Consider the following 17850-nt stretch of genomic DNA (forward strand, 5'->3'; position numbering starts at 1 on the left):
CAGTACTCTCAATCATTCATCCCTTTCTCTGGTAAACTCTGGAACTCCCTGCCTGCTTCTGTATTTCCACCTTCCTATGACTTGAATTCCTTCAAGAGGGAGGTTTCAAGACACTTATTCATCAGTTTTTGACTACTGCTTTGAACCTTTTATGGGACTGGCATTTCAGTGGGCATTTTTTTTTATTGGATTTTTGTTGCCCTTGGCCAGTGTCCTTCCTACATAAAAAAAAAAAAAAAAACAGAGACCGAATGTCACTCTCCGCTCAGGGCTGAACTGGCTCCAGCCCTGCTATAGACCCGCTGGCTGCTCCCGGGCAGGTTGGCGCTGTGCCAATCCTGGAAGTGTTTTACTTTGTAATTAATTTATCAAATCTACTAGTAGTTTGTGTTAGAAAATTATAGAAAAAAACGAAAAAAAATAGTGAATGGAAAGTATAATTATTTATTTGTATAAAATGAATTATATGAATGAAACATTCACCTGCCTGGCAAGGCAGAGACAGGGAGGTATGCAGCCCAGCAGCCCTTATGGACCAGCCGCCCCTGTTTTTTTTGGTCTTTGTCGAAGGCCTTTTCAGAATCAAAATATATTATATCTACCACTTTATTTTCGTCATACTGGTTCAGAATATCATAGAAGTCTAAGAAGTTCGTCAAAGAAATCTAAGAGGTTCGTCAAGAAGTTTAAGAGGTTCTTCAAAGAAGTCTACGAGGTTCGTCAGAGAGAGAGAGAGAGAGAGAGAGAGAGAGAGAGAGAGAGAGAGAGAGAGAGAGAGAGAGAGAGAGAGAGAGAGAGTTAACATGATCAAGGAAAGATAATGGATAACTGATCTAATGCTTAAGAATGCATTGTTACTCCATTTTTTTTTTTTTTATGAAAGATGGCCACTGGCCAAGGGCAACAAAAATTTGAATTAAAAAAGGCCCACTTTAATGCCAGTTCCTAGAGCCATGCTAAACAGAATGATAAAATAGCAAAAGATAAGTGTCTTGAAACCTTCCTCTTGAAAGAGTTCAAGTCATAGGAAGGAGGAAATTAAGAAAACTCTTACATTATAGAGGTGGACAGAATAGAGGTGAAAAATGAGTCTTCTGCAGTGCAGCGAGTTACATTATAAATTATGACAACACTGAGCAGAAAAGTAAGTTACAGGCAACAACAATAACAATAATACCATAGCCAGAATCAGAGGAACACCATTATCACCATAATGCCCTAACCTTGAGGCAGGCTGCTGACAGAAGGAGGTCAAGGGCCCCGCAAGCGGTCATGAGGAAGAAAGCCGGCCTGTAGTCCCTGACAGTGCTGTCTCCAGAGCGCCAGTCCACCAGCAAGCCACTTAGCGCCCCCAGCAAGCCGTAACTCAACACGCCCCACACACGCTGTTGCCCGTAGTTTCCGCCCTCACCTGGAAGCTAAACCACGTCACTCAGGGGAAGAGGAACAGTTATAATAGTGCAGATAGTAATAGTAATAATAAAAGGAGGAGGAGGAGGAATGATGGTTTTAAAAGACAGAGGAAAGTTACCAGTGTCCTTTCTATATATGAGCAAACATTATTACCCAGTACTACAGCTTTCAATACCTGTGGCATCGTCATTTATTAGTCATATTTCCCTAGCTCTTATATCTCTTTTCTCCACTACACATTCATACTGTTCTTCGCTCCCTTTCCCCACTCATTCTGGCATTCCCTCCCTTCCTCATTCACGCTGGCCTTCCCGCCCTCCCTTTTTTCATTCTCCTCATCCTTCGTAATCTGTTCTCATCTCCCTCTTTCATTCCTACTCTCCCTTAAACTATTATTTTCATCACCCCTTAATAACGCCTCCTCTCTCTCTCTCTGTGTGTGTGTGTGTGTGTGTGTGTGTGTGTGTGTGTGTGTGTGTGTGTGTGTGTGTGTGTGTGTGTGTGTGTGTGTATATATATATATATATATATATATATATATATATATATATATATATATATATATATATATATATATATATATATATATATATATATATATATATATATATATATATATATATATATATATATAATGTTTGTTTCTACGAAGTTTTCCCAGATCGGGAAATCTTAGCCATGATAGTTTGGAAACACTTTCTGACTGTACACCCAAGTTTCACAGGTTTACTCGTATATTATATTAGCTAGCAACTTTTGGTGCTCTCACATCACCCTCTTTACATCATCCAAAACATTGCTTAGAGGTGCCCAGACAACCAAGAGATTTAAATAAAATGGAAACACATGAGGACCTTCAACTTCTCCAGGAATTTTATTAATGGACTTAGCTAGTTAAGCTGAGCTCGATGCCAATCACCACTGATCTAAAGCCACATTCATTTTCTTGTAATCCATGTGATAGACAACAGGAAAAATAGATGAGTGATTGGTCCCTGGTCCAGTTATAGAAAATCAATAAAGAACACAAAAGATGGCGTGTAGTACAAAAGAGAACACGAACCGTTTTTTTTTTTTTTTTTTTTTGAAAAAAGACCAGCTATCACTATTCTCCCAGTACTTGTATCTCCTTTACTTTCCATGTCCCATTCCACATCGTACTTTCCCTCCCTTTCACCCACCAATAGTGTCACAGCATACAGCGTCAGATATGGACTCCACAGTGGTGGCAGTGATGTACGCCACCAGCAGGAGAACCACGTAAATCCAGAAGCCAGCCTGGCTCAACACGGCAGGCTCGCAGATCTCCTTGTCTCCATCTTCCTTCCCATACACTCCGCCCTGACACTCTATGCTGGACGGAAAAGAGTGGATGCGGAAAGAAGTGTTATGATGGTATCGAGATCCTGACAACAATATACTCTCTCTCTCTCTCTCTCTCTCTCTCTCTCTCTCATTCCGATTACAAGTCGTCTGATACGGGAGCTATTGGTACTGAGGTCATCTGATATTCAAGTAATTGCAACACTAAGTTGAGCAACTGGACCTTAGTGCCGTTGGATTTGAAATCAAGTGATATCCACGACAGTTAGGACCCATTTGTACTCAGCAGGTGCATAACCTTCCTGTTATGACCAGACTTTCTCTTTTCGCATATGATTAAATATTCTCCCTACGCATATGTACAAAAAAAGTATATATGATTGTTGGCTTCTCACATTACTAGGTAAGTTTTGTGTTAAATCCTCATAAAACCTTTTTCATTTGCGATCTTCTGTGTATGATATAGGTAACATTCTTTTGATGAATCACATTTAGGCTGTACTCATTACTTTTTAATTATTTTTTTGTTATAATTCAAGACTCAGTCATGCATTAATAGTATGGGGATGGTTTTTTATCTGAATATCAGCTCCCCGACTATGGACCAAAAATAATTCCAATAAAGAACTTTTCATTTTTCCCTGCCCAAAGAGTTCCAGGTCTGAGGAATTATGTAGTAAATGGAAAATGCACCTATGAGCCCCTTTACCCATTTACAGCCCACACCCTCATTTACATAACCCCCTGTCTCTGCCAGGTCTTCCTCATCGCTGTACATTTCCCACCACTAACTTTACTTTCCTCTATTTTCTCCTCTTCCTCTTTTCTATTTTTATTACATTCTCTTTAGTATATATCTCTTGGGAGGGTGGGATTTTTCACATTGTGGTAATCAGTAGCATGATATCACAAAAACATTGTTATAACTTAAGTACGTCCAGGAATTGAACTCACACAGGGAAGTCACAGAACCCCTGACTTCTCATAAACCCAAGTACTCCATCTATTAGCTCAACACCTTCTACATAACTACCACATCTTCTTCAGTGACAATCAACTGGCCCTTTCTTTTTACACTGCACATCCTCATTCTGTCCTTTGCTTTGTATGTTGCCAATAGTAACAACATCAAGAACAACAACAGACACTGAAGGTACCTATCCTTGAAGAGTACTGTCAAAAAGAATATCCAAAATTATGATAACTGTCTTTAAACGTCCCTCGTAAGTAGGAAGAAATACAGCAACAGGCAGCAAGTTCCAGAGTTTACCAGTAAAAGGGATTAAAGACTGGGAATACTGGTTGACTCTAAAATTAGGGAATTAAACAGAATAGGGATGAGAGAGGGTCTTTATGGCAATGGATGAGTGAGCTATATACTACAATGATACTGTAATCTCTCTCAAATAACTGAACATTCATTGTTTGAAATATCTGCTCCTTTACCTTTTGTGAGCAGCAATCTATATCTGCAAACACAAGCATTTTTGTCTGCTAATTACCTATATTGATGCAAGTTTTAATGTGATGATATCTATCATTTTCTGTGTATATAGATCCGTTAAAAATTCCTCACTTTGAGGAAAATTAACACCATACGCAGAATTTAGGAAAATGGGCACAATGCAAAAAAAAAAAAAAAAAATTGAGGAGTCACTGTACTAAGTAAAGAGGTAGAGTGACTAGATGAAAAATTTTCATCATGGTATGGTTCCCAAAGTGTGGTGTCAACCATGCACTGTCACCAACGCTAACGCCCAAAGACTCTTCAGTACTATTGGTTCTTTCCTACATTGCAAATTTAGGTTTGTTTGCCCTCGGGAGTGAAGTACCACAATACTGAATCTCTCTCTCTCTCTCTCTCTCTCTCTCTCTCTCTCTCTCTCTCTCTCTCTCTCTCTCTCTCTCTCTCTCACCTCACGTTGAACCCCATCTTGCTGGACCATCCATCCACGCCCTCAATTATGTACACCATAGTCTGATTTTCCTTTAGGTTCCATGTCCCGTCAGCCATATCCTTGCCTTTTCCTTTCTCCCACGTATGATCTGTGCTGCTTTGCCACTCCTTCAATACGTTAGGTCCTGGTGTCACCTCTTGAAGGTGTCGAATCTTTAAAGATTCATTTGTAGTCATTGGGAATGAAGTCGTGATGTTTTCCATCTGCTCTGTTCCGAGGCCATTGTGTGAAGGCTGAAGGGAAAATTTAAACCCGCTGCTATGATACGTTAACATAGGACATGGCTCGTGGTTCTGGCAGAAGGCAAAGCAGTCCCACGCATCTGTTACCACACATTCACCTGAAGAGAAAAGAGAGCAAGCAATAATAGATACGTAAAAAGTTAAATAAGTCTTCTTCACCAGTCCTATTATGTTTATTGCATGAACCCCATAATCCTTATCTTTCCATGAACTCTGTAACACTTATCTTATAATTTTATTTCATATGAACCACGTAAAAAGAGAAAAAAAACGTATAAGAAAAAAGAGAAACACTAGGAATGGTAGGGGAGGAAGGAAGAGAGATTCCGGGAAATTATCAATGTACCCCTAGCCCCTTTCCACGGAGTCTTATAGGGAAGGCTCTTTCTAAGTTATTAGCAGACGCTTTCCTGTTCTTTCGTGGGAGAGGGAGCTCCTTATTGTGTTGCTACTCATGCAAATTATACAAACTTTCAAAACTAGATAATTAACGCATTTTACATATATTGAAATGATGAAAAATATTCTGCGATTCATATTTATATAAACAATGCGTGATATGGTGACATATACTATGTTTAACAGAAAATACCATGCGAGTCCTTTTATTGGTAGCTGTGGAAATTTCTACTTGCATCACGCATAATATCAATGTATTACTGGTTGTGTTGTGATTTTGTATATAAATTGTAAAGTTACCGTATTTGCCGGCGCATTAGACGCACTTTTTTCTTGAAAAAAGTACCTAATAATTACCGTGTCTAATGCGGTCGTGGTACAGACGCCTAGGCCTGTAAGCCTAGGCATATAGGCCTATAGGAGTTGAAGCAATAGTCCACTAAGCATAAATATTGTAACTAATAATATTACTAATAATAAACATTTCTCTCTCTCTCTCTCTCTCTCTCTCTCTCTCTCTCTCTCTCTCTCTCTCTCTCTCTCTCTCTCTCTCTCTCTCTCTCTCTTTTCCCTCCCTCCCCTTCCCTTCCCTTCCCTTCTTCCCCCTTCCCTGCCCACCTCTACCTGTTCTCCTTTTCCTTCCCTCCCTCCTTTCCTGCCCTCTTCTCCCTTCCCTTCTTCCCTCTCCATTCCCTCTCCATCCATCCATCCCTCCTCTCTCTCTCTCTCTCTCTCTCTCTCTCTCTCTCTCTCTCTCTCTCTCTCTCTCTCTCTCTCTCTCTCTCTCCCCTTCCCTCCTTTTCATATTTCCTCCATCCATTTCCTTCACATTTATACTCCTTCCATCCATTTTCATTCTCAATCAGTCTCATTCAACTTCGCAGTCCTCAGGATTGTTCTTATTCTCTCTCTCTCTCTCTCTCTCTCTCTCTCTCTCTCTCTCTCTCTCTCTCTCTCTCTCTCTCTCTCTCTCTCTCACACACACACACACACACACACACACACACACACACACACAGAGAGAGAGAGAGAGAGAGAGAGAGAGAGAGAGAGAGAGAGAGAGAGAGAGAGAGAGAGAGAGAGAGAGAGAATAAGAACAAAGGGTGGGTGGGTGATACGGATGGAAGGAGGGAGGGAAGGCTGAGGAGGCCAGGAAAGGGAGAGGGAAGTGTCGCAGCCAAGGCACCCAGGCCTATAGCATTGCCCCCGACAACGTCAGCGCCTACGCCGTCCACAATAACACCCCCGACAGGACCCCTCGTGAGGCCATGTCACCCACACACCTTGTTCATGAGCGGGACAGTGTCTACCCTGATACCGAGGCACCCGAGCGCTGAGTAAAGGTGACTAAGGCAGCGTGAGTAATGGACCTATCAAAAATCAATTTACCATTACTACAAACTTACTGATGTACTATAATGAAATAGAGATAGAGCCAGCCTACGCAAGTTGATGGCCTCACAAAACAGTGACCTACTATTAGCCTCAGTAATGTGCGAGCTAGAAGGACATGGAAAAGCTACATATGCTTATATGTAAGGGTGATTAACTATAGACTCCCACTGAGACATGTTTCTTATGAACCTACGTACTACTTAGTGAAGTAAAAACATCCTGGTGATCGAGTATATTGAAGGAAGAGATGAGTGTACTAACTAGTTAGATTTTAAATCTTAAAGGATAAGTCCTTATGTAGCAGTAGGTAGCAACGTAAGTAGGTCGATGTTGCCGTCGTCAAAATTGAATACAAGGTGAAGCAGCGAACGGCTCTCTCAGATCTTATCTAGACTCCAAGAGTGAAGCGTTACAAGTTTTTGGAAGGTGCTCACAATTCGCAGTACCATGAAGCTTCCAGTCATTTTTTGTCTCGTCTTGGTCGTAAGTAATACTTAGATTTTTCTTAAGTGCCTTGTATGTCTCGATTTAGTATGTTGTTTCCAGTATATTGTGGTCTCCATGTATTATATGTTATTTTCATGTGCTGATATAATATTGAATCTTAATAAGTGATTTAATATATTTTGTGGCATTTCGCATGTAGTGCTAATATTTTAGCACTACATGTGATCATATGTGATCATATTGTGTGTGCATTTACATGTTTATGTATTATGCATTATTGAATGACCTGAGTTGGCTGATAAAGCCCTACTAAAGTAAAGTAAATAGTGATGTCAAGATTTATTAAAAAGTTACTCGAAGCTTAAAATGTGGTGGAGTTATTGTCTATCGTTGCCTGCATGTATTGTTGGAATATTTATTTACTGGTTAATAAATAATGTTTGTTTTTCTGAGCTGCGTTTGTGGCTTATCCCACTGTGAGAACCCCAGCCTTAACTCTCGGCAACCTGGACTTAAACTTTGAAGTGCTTGATGTATAAATAATTAGTGCAGTTCCTGAGTAGATTCTGCCTTATCTAAAAGGTAAGTTGGAGGATTACGACAGAGGGAATGGGGAGGAAAGAATGGGAGAGGAGGGCACGGAAGGGAGAGAGAGAGAGAGAGAGAGAGAGAGAGAGAGAGAGAGAGAGAGAGAGAGAGAGAGAGAGAGAGAGAATAAGACACGCACACACACACGGTCTTAGATGTGATGGTAGTACTGCACAGCCACAGCGCTGCATCACACCAGATGTGAGGACAAAATACACACAGTTTTAGTGATTTTGGTGAAACTTTTTGCTGTTGCCTTAGACATATCAAAAGCTTTCGATAGTCTGACACAAAGGTTTGATTTCCAAACTACCCTCCTACGGTTTCTATCTTCTCTGTAACTTCATCCTAAATTTCCTATTCTTTTCCGTTTTATTGCTGCTGTGGTAGACGGTCACTGTTCTCCTAAGTCTATTAACAATGATGTTCCTCAAGGTTCTGCCCTGTCACCCACTCTCTTTTATTCATCAATGATCTTTTAAACCAAACTTCTTGTCCTGTGTACTCCTACGCTGGTGATACCACCCTGCACTTTTTCACGTCTTTTTCATAGACTTCCCCTTCAGGAAGTAAACATGCAGGGAAGCCACAGAACGCCTGACTTCTGATCTCTCTTAAAAATTTTTTATTGGAGTAGAGCAAATTTAGTAATGTTCAGTACCTCAAAAACTCAATTCCTTCATTTATCAACTTCACACAACCTTCCATATATCTATCCACTCTTCTTCAGTGACACTCAACTATCCCCTGTATTCTAAAATAAACATCCTCAGTCCGTCCTTTACTTATAATCTAAACTGGAAACCTCACATCTCATCTCTAGTTAAAGCAGCTTCTATGGAGTTAAGCATTCTGTGTCGTCTCTACCAGTTTTTCTCACTACCCGTCCCCTCAACCCTCAACCCCGCTACTAATTATGTCCATGTATTGCGTCTGCTTCACGTGTATGGGGGTGGAGGGGTTCCAGTCACACCGTTATTTTAGAGAGGATGGAATCAAAAGCTTTTCGTCTAATCAACTCCTTTCCTCTAACTAACTATCTTCAACCTCTTTCTCATCACTGCAATGTTGTATCTCTTGCTATCTTCTACTGGTATTTTCACGCTAACTGCTCCTCTGATATTGCTAATTGCATGCCTTCCTTCCTCCTGCAGCCTGGCTGCACAAGACTTTCCTTCTCTCAAATTTATTCTGTTCACCTCTCTAATACAAGAGTTAACCAATATTTTCAATTATTCATCCCTTTCTCTGGTAAACTCTGGAACTCCCTGCCTGCTTCTGTATTTCCTCCTTCCTATGACTTGAACTTTTCAAGAGGGAGGGTTTCAAGACACTTATCCTTTTTTCTTTTTTTATTCTATCTTACATTTCTATGGGAACTGGCATTAAGTGAGCCTTTCTTTTTAATAAAAATATTTGTTGCCCTTGCCCAGTGGCCAAGTGCAACAAAACACACACACACACACACACACACACACACACACACACACACACACACACACACACACACACACACACACACACACACACAGAATATATATTGTGTATATATATATATATATATATATATATATATATATATATATATATATATATATATATATATATATATATATATTCTTGAGACATCCTTGCAGGCTATTTTCTTACTTTGAAAATGACTGATAATTAGTAAAGAAAGCCACGGTTCAGCAAGAAGAATGTAATATAAAAATTCCTGACCAAGCATTACAATTAATGGATAAGACACCGTGGCAGTAATGCAAAGCGCGCTTGATTTGTCATCATTGACCAACCTTATTGCCCCAGGGCAGGCCACAGGCCTGGCCAGCTGGGGTTTATAGTTCCACTGGGCATTAGCGCTGGCCAGGCCGCTCCCTTTCCCATGTCTCAGGTGAGGGGTTGGATATTCGCAGTCCAGGTGTTCCAAAGCACTTCGAGATGACTAATATCATCCTCTTGCCCGTTCATAACTTTATAAGTTTGTATACTTTTCACTCAGTGGCTTTTTTTTGTGTTCAAGGGATGAGACATTTAATACAGACGGTGAAGGAATGTTTTTCATGTGCTCAAAGTATATATACTTTGCATGTTGGTAAAGAAACATTAAAGTACTATAAAATGCACGTTTTCCACTGAACACTGCCATCCAGAAGCAGGCCAAAACGTTGATGATCTGACTTGTTCCACCCAGGAGGAGGGATTCGTATCTCTAGCATTCGAGAACAGAGTATAGTTACACGAGCATCCGTTATACAAGAAGCTGATGATATGAGATGTGTAAATTAGGGACTATTTTCTTTATATGAATGCAAAAATCTGACGATACGAGCTTCTGTCATCAGTGCTCTTTTAAGTTGAACTCAGTGCCTCTCAGATTCTCACTATTACAGCCTTATTGATCTTTATTATAATTTTACTCAGTCATCATATTGCTTGCAAGAATATTTCCATTACAATACAGATACAATGTACAGCACTTTATGTGACTGATCGACGTTTGGATGTATTACAGTGTTATTGCTGGTGTGTCCTTTCATTTGCCGTCTTTAGTGTGTCGTTTTTGTGACTGACCTCTAAAGTGCTAACTATGCCTCCCAAGCACCCATTGAGTTCCAGTGCGAGTCCTAGCAGTAAGGCTAAGTGAGCTACAGTACCAAGAATACTCACAAAGAAGGTAGAATTTTACAAGAGTGGTGAGCGAGTTACCCTCCCTGATGCATTAACTAAGTATTGGTAAGTATTATGCACATTTTATATGTCTAATCAATATGAAATCATGTTCTTTGTATGCTGTGTTACGATCCAGATTCAGCCCCTCTCACAGCTGCCACTGACTCTGGTCAGTTTTTCTAAGCTACCTCCCACATAGCTTAGCGCAGGGCACACATGCACGTATACAGGATCCTACTGCAATGAGTAAATATATTAGGTTGCCACTCTGTTTACCCGCCCATGGAAAGGGGAAAATAACAAACTCCAAACCAATTCCTACTTGCTGAGAAAGAATCGCAAACCACGTGCTAGGGGAGCACAGCTAGGACAAAGGACACACAAGTATGAGGTTTATAATATTGTGTGGGCTTCCTCCCACTAGGGACAAAATAACCCACACAGATTATTATATTCTCCTGCACGTGAACAGTATACATGTAGTCTCCTAGAGGATTACAGGAAGCTACTCACATGCAGTTATGAAATCCTCTGGCTCCAGAGCTCCCAACAGCAGCTCAAAAAAAAAAAAAACATTTAACGGCACAAAAATACTAAAAATATGTGAACACTACAGCTAGCAGACAAAAAAAAGAGAGCCAGCCACCAGCTCCCAGATACACCAGGATACTGTGCAAGGGCTGAGGAATCGATGCAAACGTTAGCTCTTCGATTTACAATGCATGGCAATCACAGGCAGGCTCCTGGAGACGCTAATCCTATCTATATGGGCAGGGGCATACTGCCTTGAATACACAAATAATATGTAATAAAAAGGGGCCCTTAAATAAATATATCCTTCCTGGATTTCCTTGCCTTTCTTTGCCTCTCTCATACATGTCTTTCCCCCAGCTTGACTCAACACAGACTGCTGAGTAAAGGCATGCCCACCATACGGCTCAGGGAGGGACGTGCACAGGCGAGATCATGAAAGCGTTCTGCGGAAGGTTTCTCCCTACCCCCGCAATCCCCAATTCACTTGGGACAGCCAATCAGCTGAAGCTAACAAAAATGGCCATCCACAGCGCCTTTCTTAGCAAAAGAGCTCACTGACGACCGTGTACTAGACGTTGTGGGTATTATTCATAGAAGAAATGGAGTTTTAAGAAGGAAAGAAGAGGAGAGGCTACAGAGTCCTGTGAGAGATTATGTTTGTTTATCAACAGTACCCCCCCCCCATGCACGGGGGAGCGTACTACCTCTTCGGACCGTAAGCTTCAGTTAGCCATCAGTGACTTCATCACCCCCCAAAAACTCATTCCATAAGCTTACATAAGCTTATATAAACTTCTCTGGAGCGCACCCCATGTGATGGGGAGTGAGAGGAAAGGGGAAGAACTGGGAGATAAGAAGCTCGGATAAGCTCGCATCCCTACCCCTCCTAGAAAACTCCACTCACTACACTGCTCTCCCTTCCTGCAAAACATTTATGTTATAAAAATTACAGGGGCTTTATTTGGGGGCTGGACAAAAACTTATTTCACAGTGGATTAGACCCATGCTTCTTTTATTAAGCCACATTAATCTCAACTCTCAAGAAGAAAGGGAGGTGGAGTAAATTAAGTGGGAAAGGTTAGCTTTAAATTTATACAGAAAGTTACAGTAACTGGCTCCTGGTTCATACCTGTAGGGGACGCGCCTACTTCTTACACCCTCCTTGTGTCTACCTCTTCCCCTTGCCATCTTCCCTATCTTATTTCACTGTTCACTGTGTATATATATATATATATATATATATATATATATATATATATATATATATATATATATATATATATATATATATATATATATATATATATATACTCGTATATATATATATATATATGATGGATATATGTAGCTACTGTGTAACATGATCATCTAATACTTTCTTTTCTGTGTACAGGCACCCACATTGCCATCAAGGCACGAAGTGTGGATGAGGCCCTCTACTTTAACTGGAAAAGGTATCACTCCCTCTGAACATCCAACTTGTTTGTGATGCTCCAGATTCCCAGGTATATAAAGGAGGAGGCAGTAGACACCTGCCGAAACGATAATTACTCCCAGTGAGGTCTAAAGCACTGTTCAGGGGGGTGCTGTGAACTTATCATTAAACCCAGCTGTGACGACATTGAACGTTTCCCTTTGTGTCTCACAACACAAGGGGGCAGTCACAGCCTGCCCTCTAAAGACAACTCTCTTCCTCCACACAAAACTACAAGTACCTAATAACACACACATCCTTCACTCAAAAATTTTAAAATCATCATGGCGACTCCTACACCAGCCTCAGAGTCCCCATCTGGGGAGAGGACCATAAATGTCCCCAGGTCGGACTACCTTTCTGTCAACGACCCTAAGTGTCTTGACACCCCCCTCAACTTTTTCTTCATTAACTTCTGCAGCATTTGCGGTCTAAGATCTAATTTTCAATCTGTAGAACACCACCTCTCCTCTTCTAAACCTCATCTTTTCCTCACTGAAACTCAGGTGTCTGAGGCAATTGACAGTAGCCCCTTTTCTGTTCCTTCCTACTTTCTCTATCCCCATTTTCGATCCAAAGCTGGATGCTGCATTTATGTGCGCAATGACTTAACCTGCTCTCGTGCCCACACTCTTGAATCTTCCGAGTTTTCCACCATCTGGCTACGACTACAGAGTCACTCTCATATTAAATTTATCTGTGCTGTATACCTCTCACCTAACTCCTCTGACTATAAGAAATTCTTTGACTACTTAACTTCCAAAGTGGAGTACATTCTGACCCTCTTCCATTTTGCAGAGACCTCCATTCTTGGAGACTTCAATATTCACCACCAGCTTTGGCTTTCCTCTCCCTTCACTGACCATCCTGGTGAACTAGCCTACAACTCTGCTATCCTCCATGACCTAGAGCAATTGGTGCAACACCCTACTCGTATTCCTGACCGTCGTGGAAATACGCCCAACATTCTTGACCTTTTCCTGACCTCTAATCCTTCTGCTTATGCTGTCACCCTTTCTTCTCCGTTGGGCTCCTCCGATCACAATCTCATATCTTTATCTTGTCCTATCACTCCAATCCCTCCTCAGGATTCCCCTAAGCAAAGGCATTTTGCCTCTGCTAGTTGGGGGGACCTGAGGAGATATTTTGCTGATTTTCCTTGGAATGACTACTGCTTCCATGTCAGAGACCCATCTTTGTGTGCTGAGCACATAACAGAGGTGATAGTGTCTGGCATGGAGGCATACATTCCTCACTCCTTTTCTCGTCCTAAACCTTCTAAACCTTGGTTTAACACAGCTTGTTCTCGTGCTATACATGATAGAGAGGTGGCCCACAAAAGGTACTTAAGCCTTCCATCACCAGAATCTCATGCACTTTATATTTCTGCCCGGAACCATGCCAAGTCTGTTCTTCAACTAGCCAAAAACTCCTTCATTAACAGAAAATGTCAAAACCTTTCAAGATCTAACTCCCCTCGTGACTTCTGGCATCTAGCCAAAAATATCTCCAATAACTTTGCTTCTTCTTCTTTTCTTCCTCTATTTCAACCAGATGGCACCACTGCTTTCACATCTATTTCTAAAGCTAAACTCTTCGCTCAAACCTTTGCTAAAAACTCTACCTTGGAGGATCCTGGGCTTGTTCCTCCCTCTCCTCCACCTTCTTACTACTTCATGCCACCTATTAAAATTCTTCCCAATGATGTTTTCCATGCCCTTGCTGGCCTAAACCCTCGGAAGGCTTATGGACCTGATGGGGTCCCTCCTATTGTTCTCCGAAACTGTGCCTCCGTGCTTGCACCTTGCCTAGTCAAACTGTTTCAGCTCTGTCTGTCAACATCTACCTTTCCTTCTTGCTGGAAGTTTGCCTACATTCAACCTGTTCCTAAAAAGGGTGACCATTCTAATTAGAGACGTCGCAGTGAGCATTTTGATACCAGATAGCGCCAGAATTTTTAATTCTCGCCGGAAAATAAATACTTTTTGGGGCAAGGTTTTACAAGCTTACAAAGGTGTATCGTTGCACAGTAATGCGTCTGAATTTTAAGTCAATTAATTTCGTGATAACTGACAGCACATGACATTGTTTGAGCCTCTATTCATAATTTCAGATGATATTCTTAAAAGAGCCTATAAGTGTATCAAGGCAGGCAATCTGTAATTTTCTACTGACCTCAATGGAAGTATACTAATATATACCTGCATTTTCATGTACTAAACAACAGGCAAATCCATTTAATGTAAAGAAAATATAATTTTGTATCAGAGACTTTATTTTTGCGGTACGATCACTATCCTCGGGTACTTAGGCAGCGAGCAAACCAAAACACAGGACCACGCTTACTCGACTACCCTGCACAATGGATACATCACCGCCACAATCATGGACTACAGCGGAATTAAGAAAATTCCTGAAAGAACGAGCTATACCCCATTCTGGATATAGTAAAGCAAAGTAAAGGCCTTTGTATCGGCAGAACTGAGAGGCTATTGTTTATACTTTACACTCCTTCCTAACGGTGCGCGGCGCTTTCTTTAACTGAAGAATCATGATCAAGATAAGTACGTCGTACGTCCGCCAGCGGTGCTGTTCTTTTTTTATTTCACTGATTACTTTCATATACAGGACGTGTCAGTGATATCTGATATTTTTCAACATTCCCAGATAAAATGCACAAGCCGAAATCAACATCCTTTTATTTTTACTGTTCATACTTACTTAAAAAAAAAAATCATTACCTATTTTTAGTTTTATCTTATAATTCAATTAACAAAGCCTTATCATACACCAGTAAGTATGAATATTGATATTAAGGGTTATGTTTTTAATTTTAGATACACTTGTGTAGCAATTCATGCTGTACTTTTCCTGCACATCGATTTCAAATTTAGCTAAGAAACCCCTTTGCCCCAGGAAATCGGAGACAATTAAAAATGCTGGCGTTGATAGGTATCTACCAGCCTCATTGCGACGTCTCTAATTCCTCAAACTACCGTCCTATTGCTTTAATTTCCTGCCTATCTAAAGTTTTTTAATCTATCCTCAACAGGAAGATTCTTAAACATCCATCACTTCACAACCTTCTATCTGATCGCCAGTATGGGTTCCGTCAAGGCCGCTCTACTGGTGATCTTCTGGCTTTCCTTACTGAATCTTGGTCATCCTCTTTTAGAGATTTTGGTGAAACTTTTGCTGTTGCCTTGGACATATCAAAAGCTTTTGACAGAGTCTGGCACAAAGCTTTGATTTCCAAACTACCCTCCTATGGTTTCTATCCTTCTCTCTGTAACTTCATCTCAAGTTTCCTTTCTGACCATTCTATTGCTGCTGTGGTAGATGGTCACTGTTCTTCTCCTAAATCTATTAACAGTGGTGTTCCTCAGGGTTCTGTCCTGTCACCCACTCTCTTCTTATTATTCATTAATGATCTTCTAAACCAAACTTCTTGTCCTATCCACTCCTACGCTGATGATACCACCCTGCACTTTTCCACATCTTTCCATAGACATCCAACCCTTCAGGAGGTAAACATTTCACGCAGGGAAGCCACAGAAAGCTTGACTTCTGATCTTTCTAAAATTTCTGATTGGGGCAGAGCAAACTTGGTATTGTTCAATGCCTCAAAAACTCAATTCCTCCATCTATCAACTCGACACAACCTTCCAGACAACAATCCCCTCTTCAGTGACACTCAACTGTCCCCCTCTACTACACTGAACATCCTCGGTCTGTCCTTTACTTATAATCTGAACTGGAAACTTCACATCTCATCTCTAGCTAAAACAGCTTCTATGAAGTTAGGCATTCTGAGACGTCTCCGCCAGTTTTTCTCACCCCCCCCAGCTGCTAACTCTGTACAAGGGCCATACATGCTTCACATGTATAGGGGGTTCCACTCATATTGCTCTTTTAGACAGGATGGAATCAAAAGCTTTTCGTCTCATCAACTCCTCTCCTCTAACTGACTGTCTTCAGCCCCTCTCTCACCGCCGCAATGTTGCATATCTAGCTGTCTTCTACCGCTATTTTCATGCTAACTGCTCTTCTGATCTTGCTAACTGCATGCCTCTCCTCCTCCCGTGGCCTCGCTGCACAAGACTTTCTTCTTTCTCTCACCCCTATTCTGTCCACCTCTCTAACATAAGAGTTAACCAGTATTCTCAATCATCCATCCCTTTCTCTGGTAAACTCTGGAACTCCCTGCCTGCTTCTGTATTTCCACCTTCTTATGACTTGAATTCCTTCAAGAGGGAGGTTTCAAGACACTTATTCATCAATTTTTGACCACTGCTTTGACCCATTTATAGGACTGGTATTTCAGTGGGAATATTTTTTTTATTGGATTTTTGTTGCCCTTGGCCAGTGTCCTTCCTACAAAAAAAAAAAAAAAAAAAATATATATATATATATATATATATATATATATATATATATATATATATATATATATATATATATATATATATATATATATATATATATATATATAGTATTATTGCATCACATGTTTACCCAACCATGTATTTTATTGATTTTCATGTGACTGCACATGGTTACTGGTATTGCATAAGAAAACATAGTGTGATAAGCTTTGACATTAGTTATAAATGAACAGTTGATATACTCCTTTATAAGTAATGAATCCTCTTGTAGTATGAAATCTCACTTTTTACAGGTGCCTGCATTCTTCTGGAGGTAGCTTACAGTACAGACCCATAATTAATGCTTGCCTGCTCCTACACAACTGCTGCATCAAGTTCCTGATGACGTATGTACTTGTCACTATTTTTCTGGTAGATGACAGGATATATCTATATCATGGGCATTGGATTTAACTAAGTACAGTCATGAATGTTCTTTCACTTGTTGTTAAGGTAATGAAATTTGTCAGAAGTGTACTGTCATTTAACGAAAATAGACATTTGTTTTTTTACTACAAAGGTGTCTTGAAAGTCATTACGGTTTGGGCTGGTTTTGGATCATCAAAATGCTAAATGATTATTCTTCTCATACAATATAAACTTTAAACAAATTGAACGGTTAGGTTCCACTCCCTAGACCTCTCAGACCCTCACAAAAGTCTGCTTACAGCTACCACCTCTTGAGGATGAAGCAGTGTCCCATGCTGATACCAACCCTGCTGTGCTGTAGAGGGGTCAACGCACTCCAGGCAGAATTGTGTAGCAAGAAATCATACTAAACTTCTTCCAGCAATGAAGTAAGGAAGTCAGATCAGTAATCATGTAATGAGTGAAATAATGGCTTTCCATGTATCACTGCATACTAAATGAAAGATCAGTGCAGCATTTAAATTCATCAAGTACTTGAGTTGCTTGCTAGTATTAGGTATGAATAACACAAAGATACAAAAACAAAAGTGCTGTAGATTTATTTATAAATC

The 17850-nt window shown here is 40.5% G+C and overlaps 1 protein-coding gene and 1 long non-coding RNA gene across 5 annotated transcripts in view; one reads left to right on the plus strand and one right to left on the minus strand.

The window, feature by feature from the left end:
- The window catches only part of LOC135093042 (vacuolar protein sorting-associated protein 54-like), a 351426-nt gene that overhangs the window by 32135 nt on the left and 301441 nt on the right, over positions 1-17850 (minus strand). For all 4 annotated transcript variants that reach the window (XR_010263179.1, XM_063991923.1, XM_063991915.1 and 1 more), the window contains exons 24-26: positions 4653-5034; positions 2595-2767; positions 1224-1411 (exon numbers count right to left, since the gene is read on the minus strand). Coding sequence is in view for 3 of the 4 variants with exons in the window: in XM_063991923.1 (XP_063847993.1) it covers positions 1224-1411; positions 2595-2767; positions 4653-5034 (743 nt within the window). In the remaining variant the exon portion in view is untranslated. The remainder of the gene's footprint in view (positions 1-1223; positions 1412-2594; positions 2768-4652; positions 5035-17850) is intronic.
- Positions 12292-17682, plus strand: LOC135093105 (uncharacterized). The gene is made up of 3 exons (XR_010263193.1): positions 12292-12477; positions 17125-17217; positions 17541-17682. It is a non-coding gene; the product is annotated as an uncharacterized LOC135093105 (long non-coding RNA).

Source organism: Scylla paramamosain, chromosome 3, assembly GCF_035594125.1.
Source record: "Scylla paramamosain isolate STU-SP2022 chromosome 3, ASM3559412v1, whole genome shotgun sequence".
Lineage (NCBI taxonomy): Eukaryota > Metazoa > Arthropoda > Malacostraca > Decapoda > Portunidae > Scylla > Scylla paramamosain.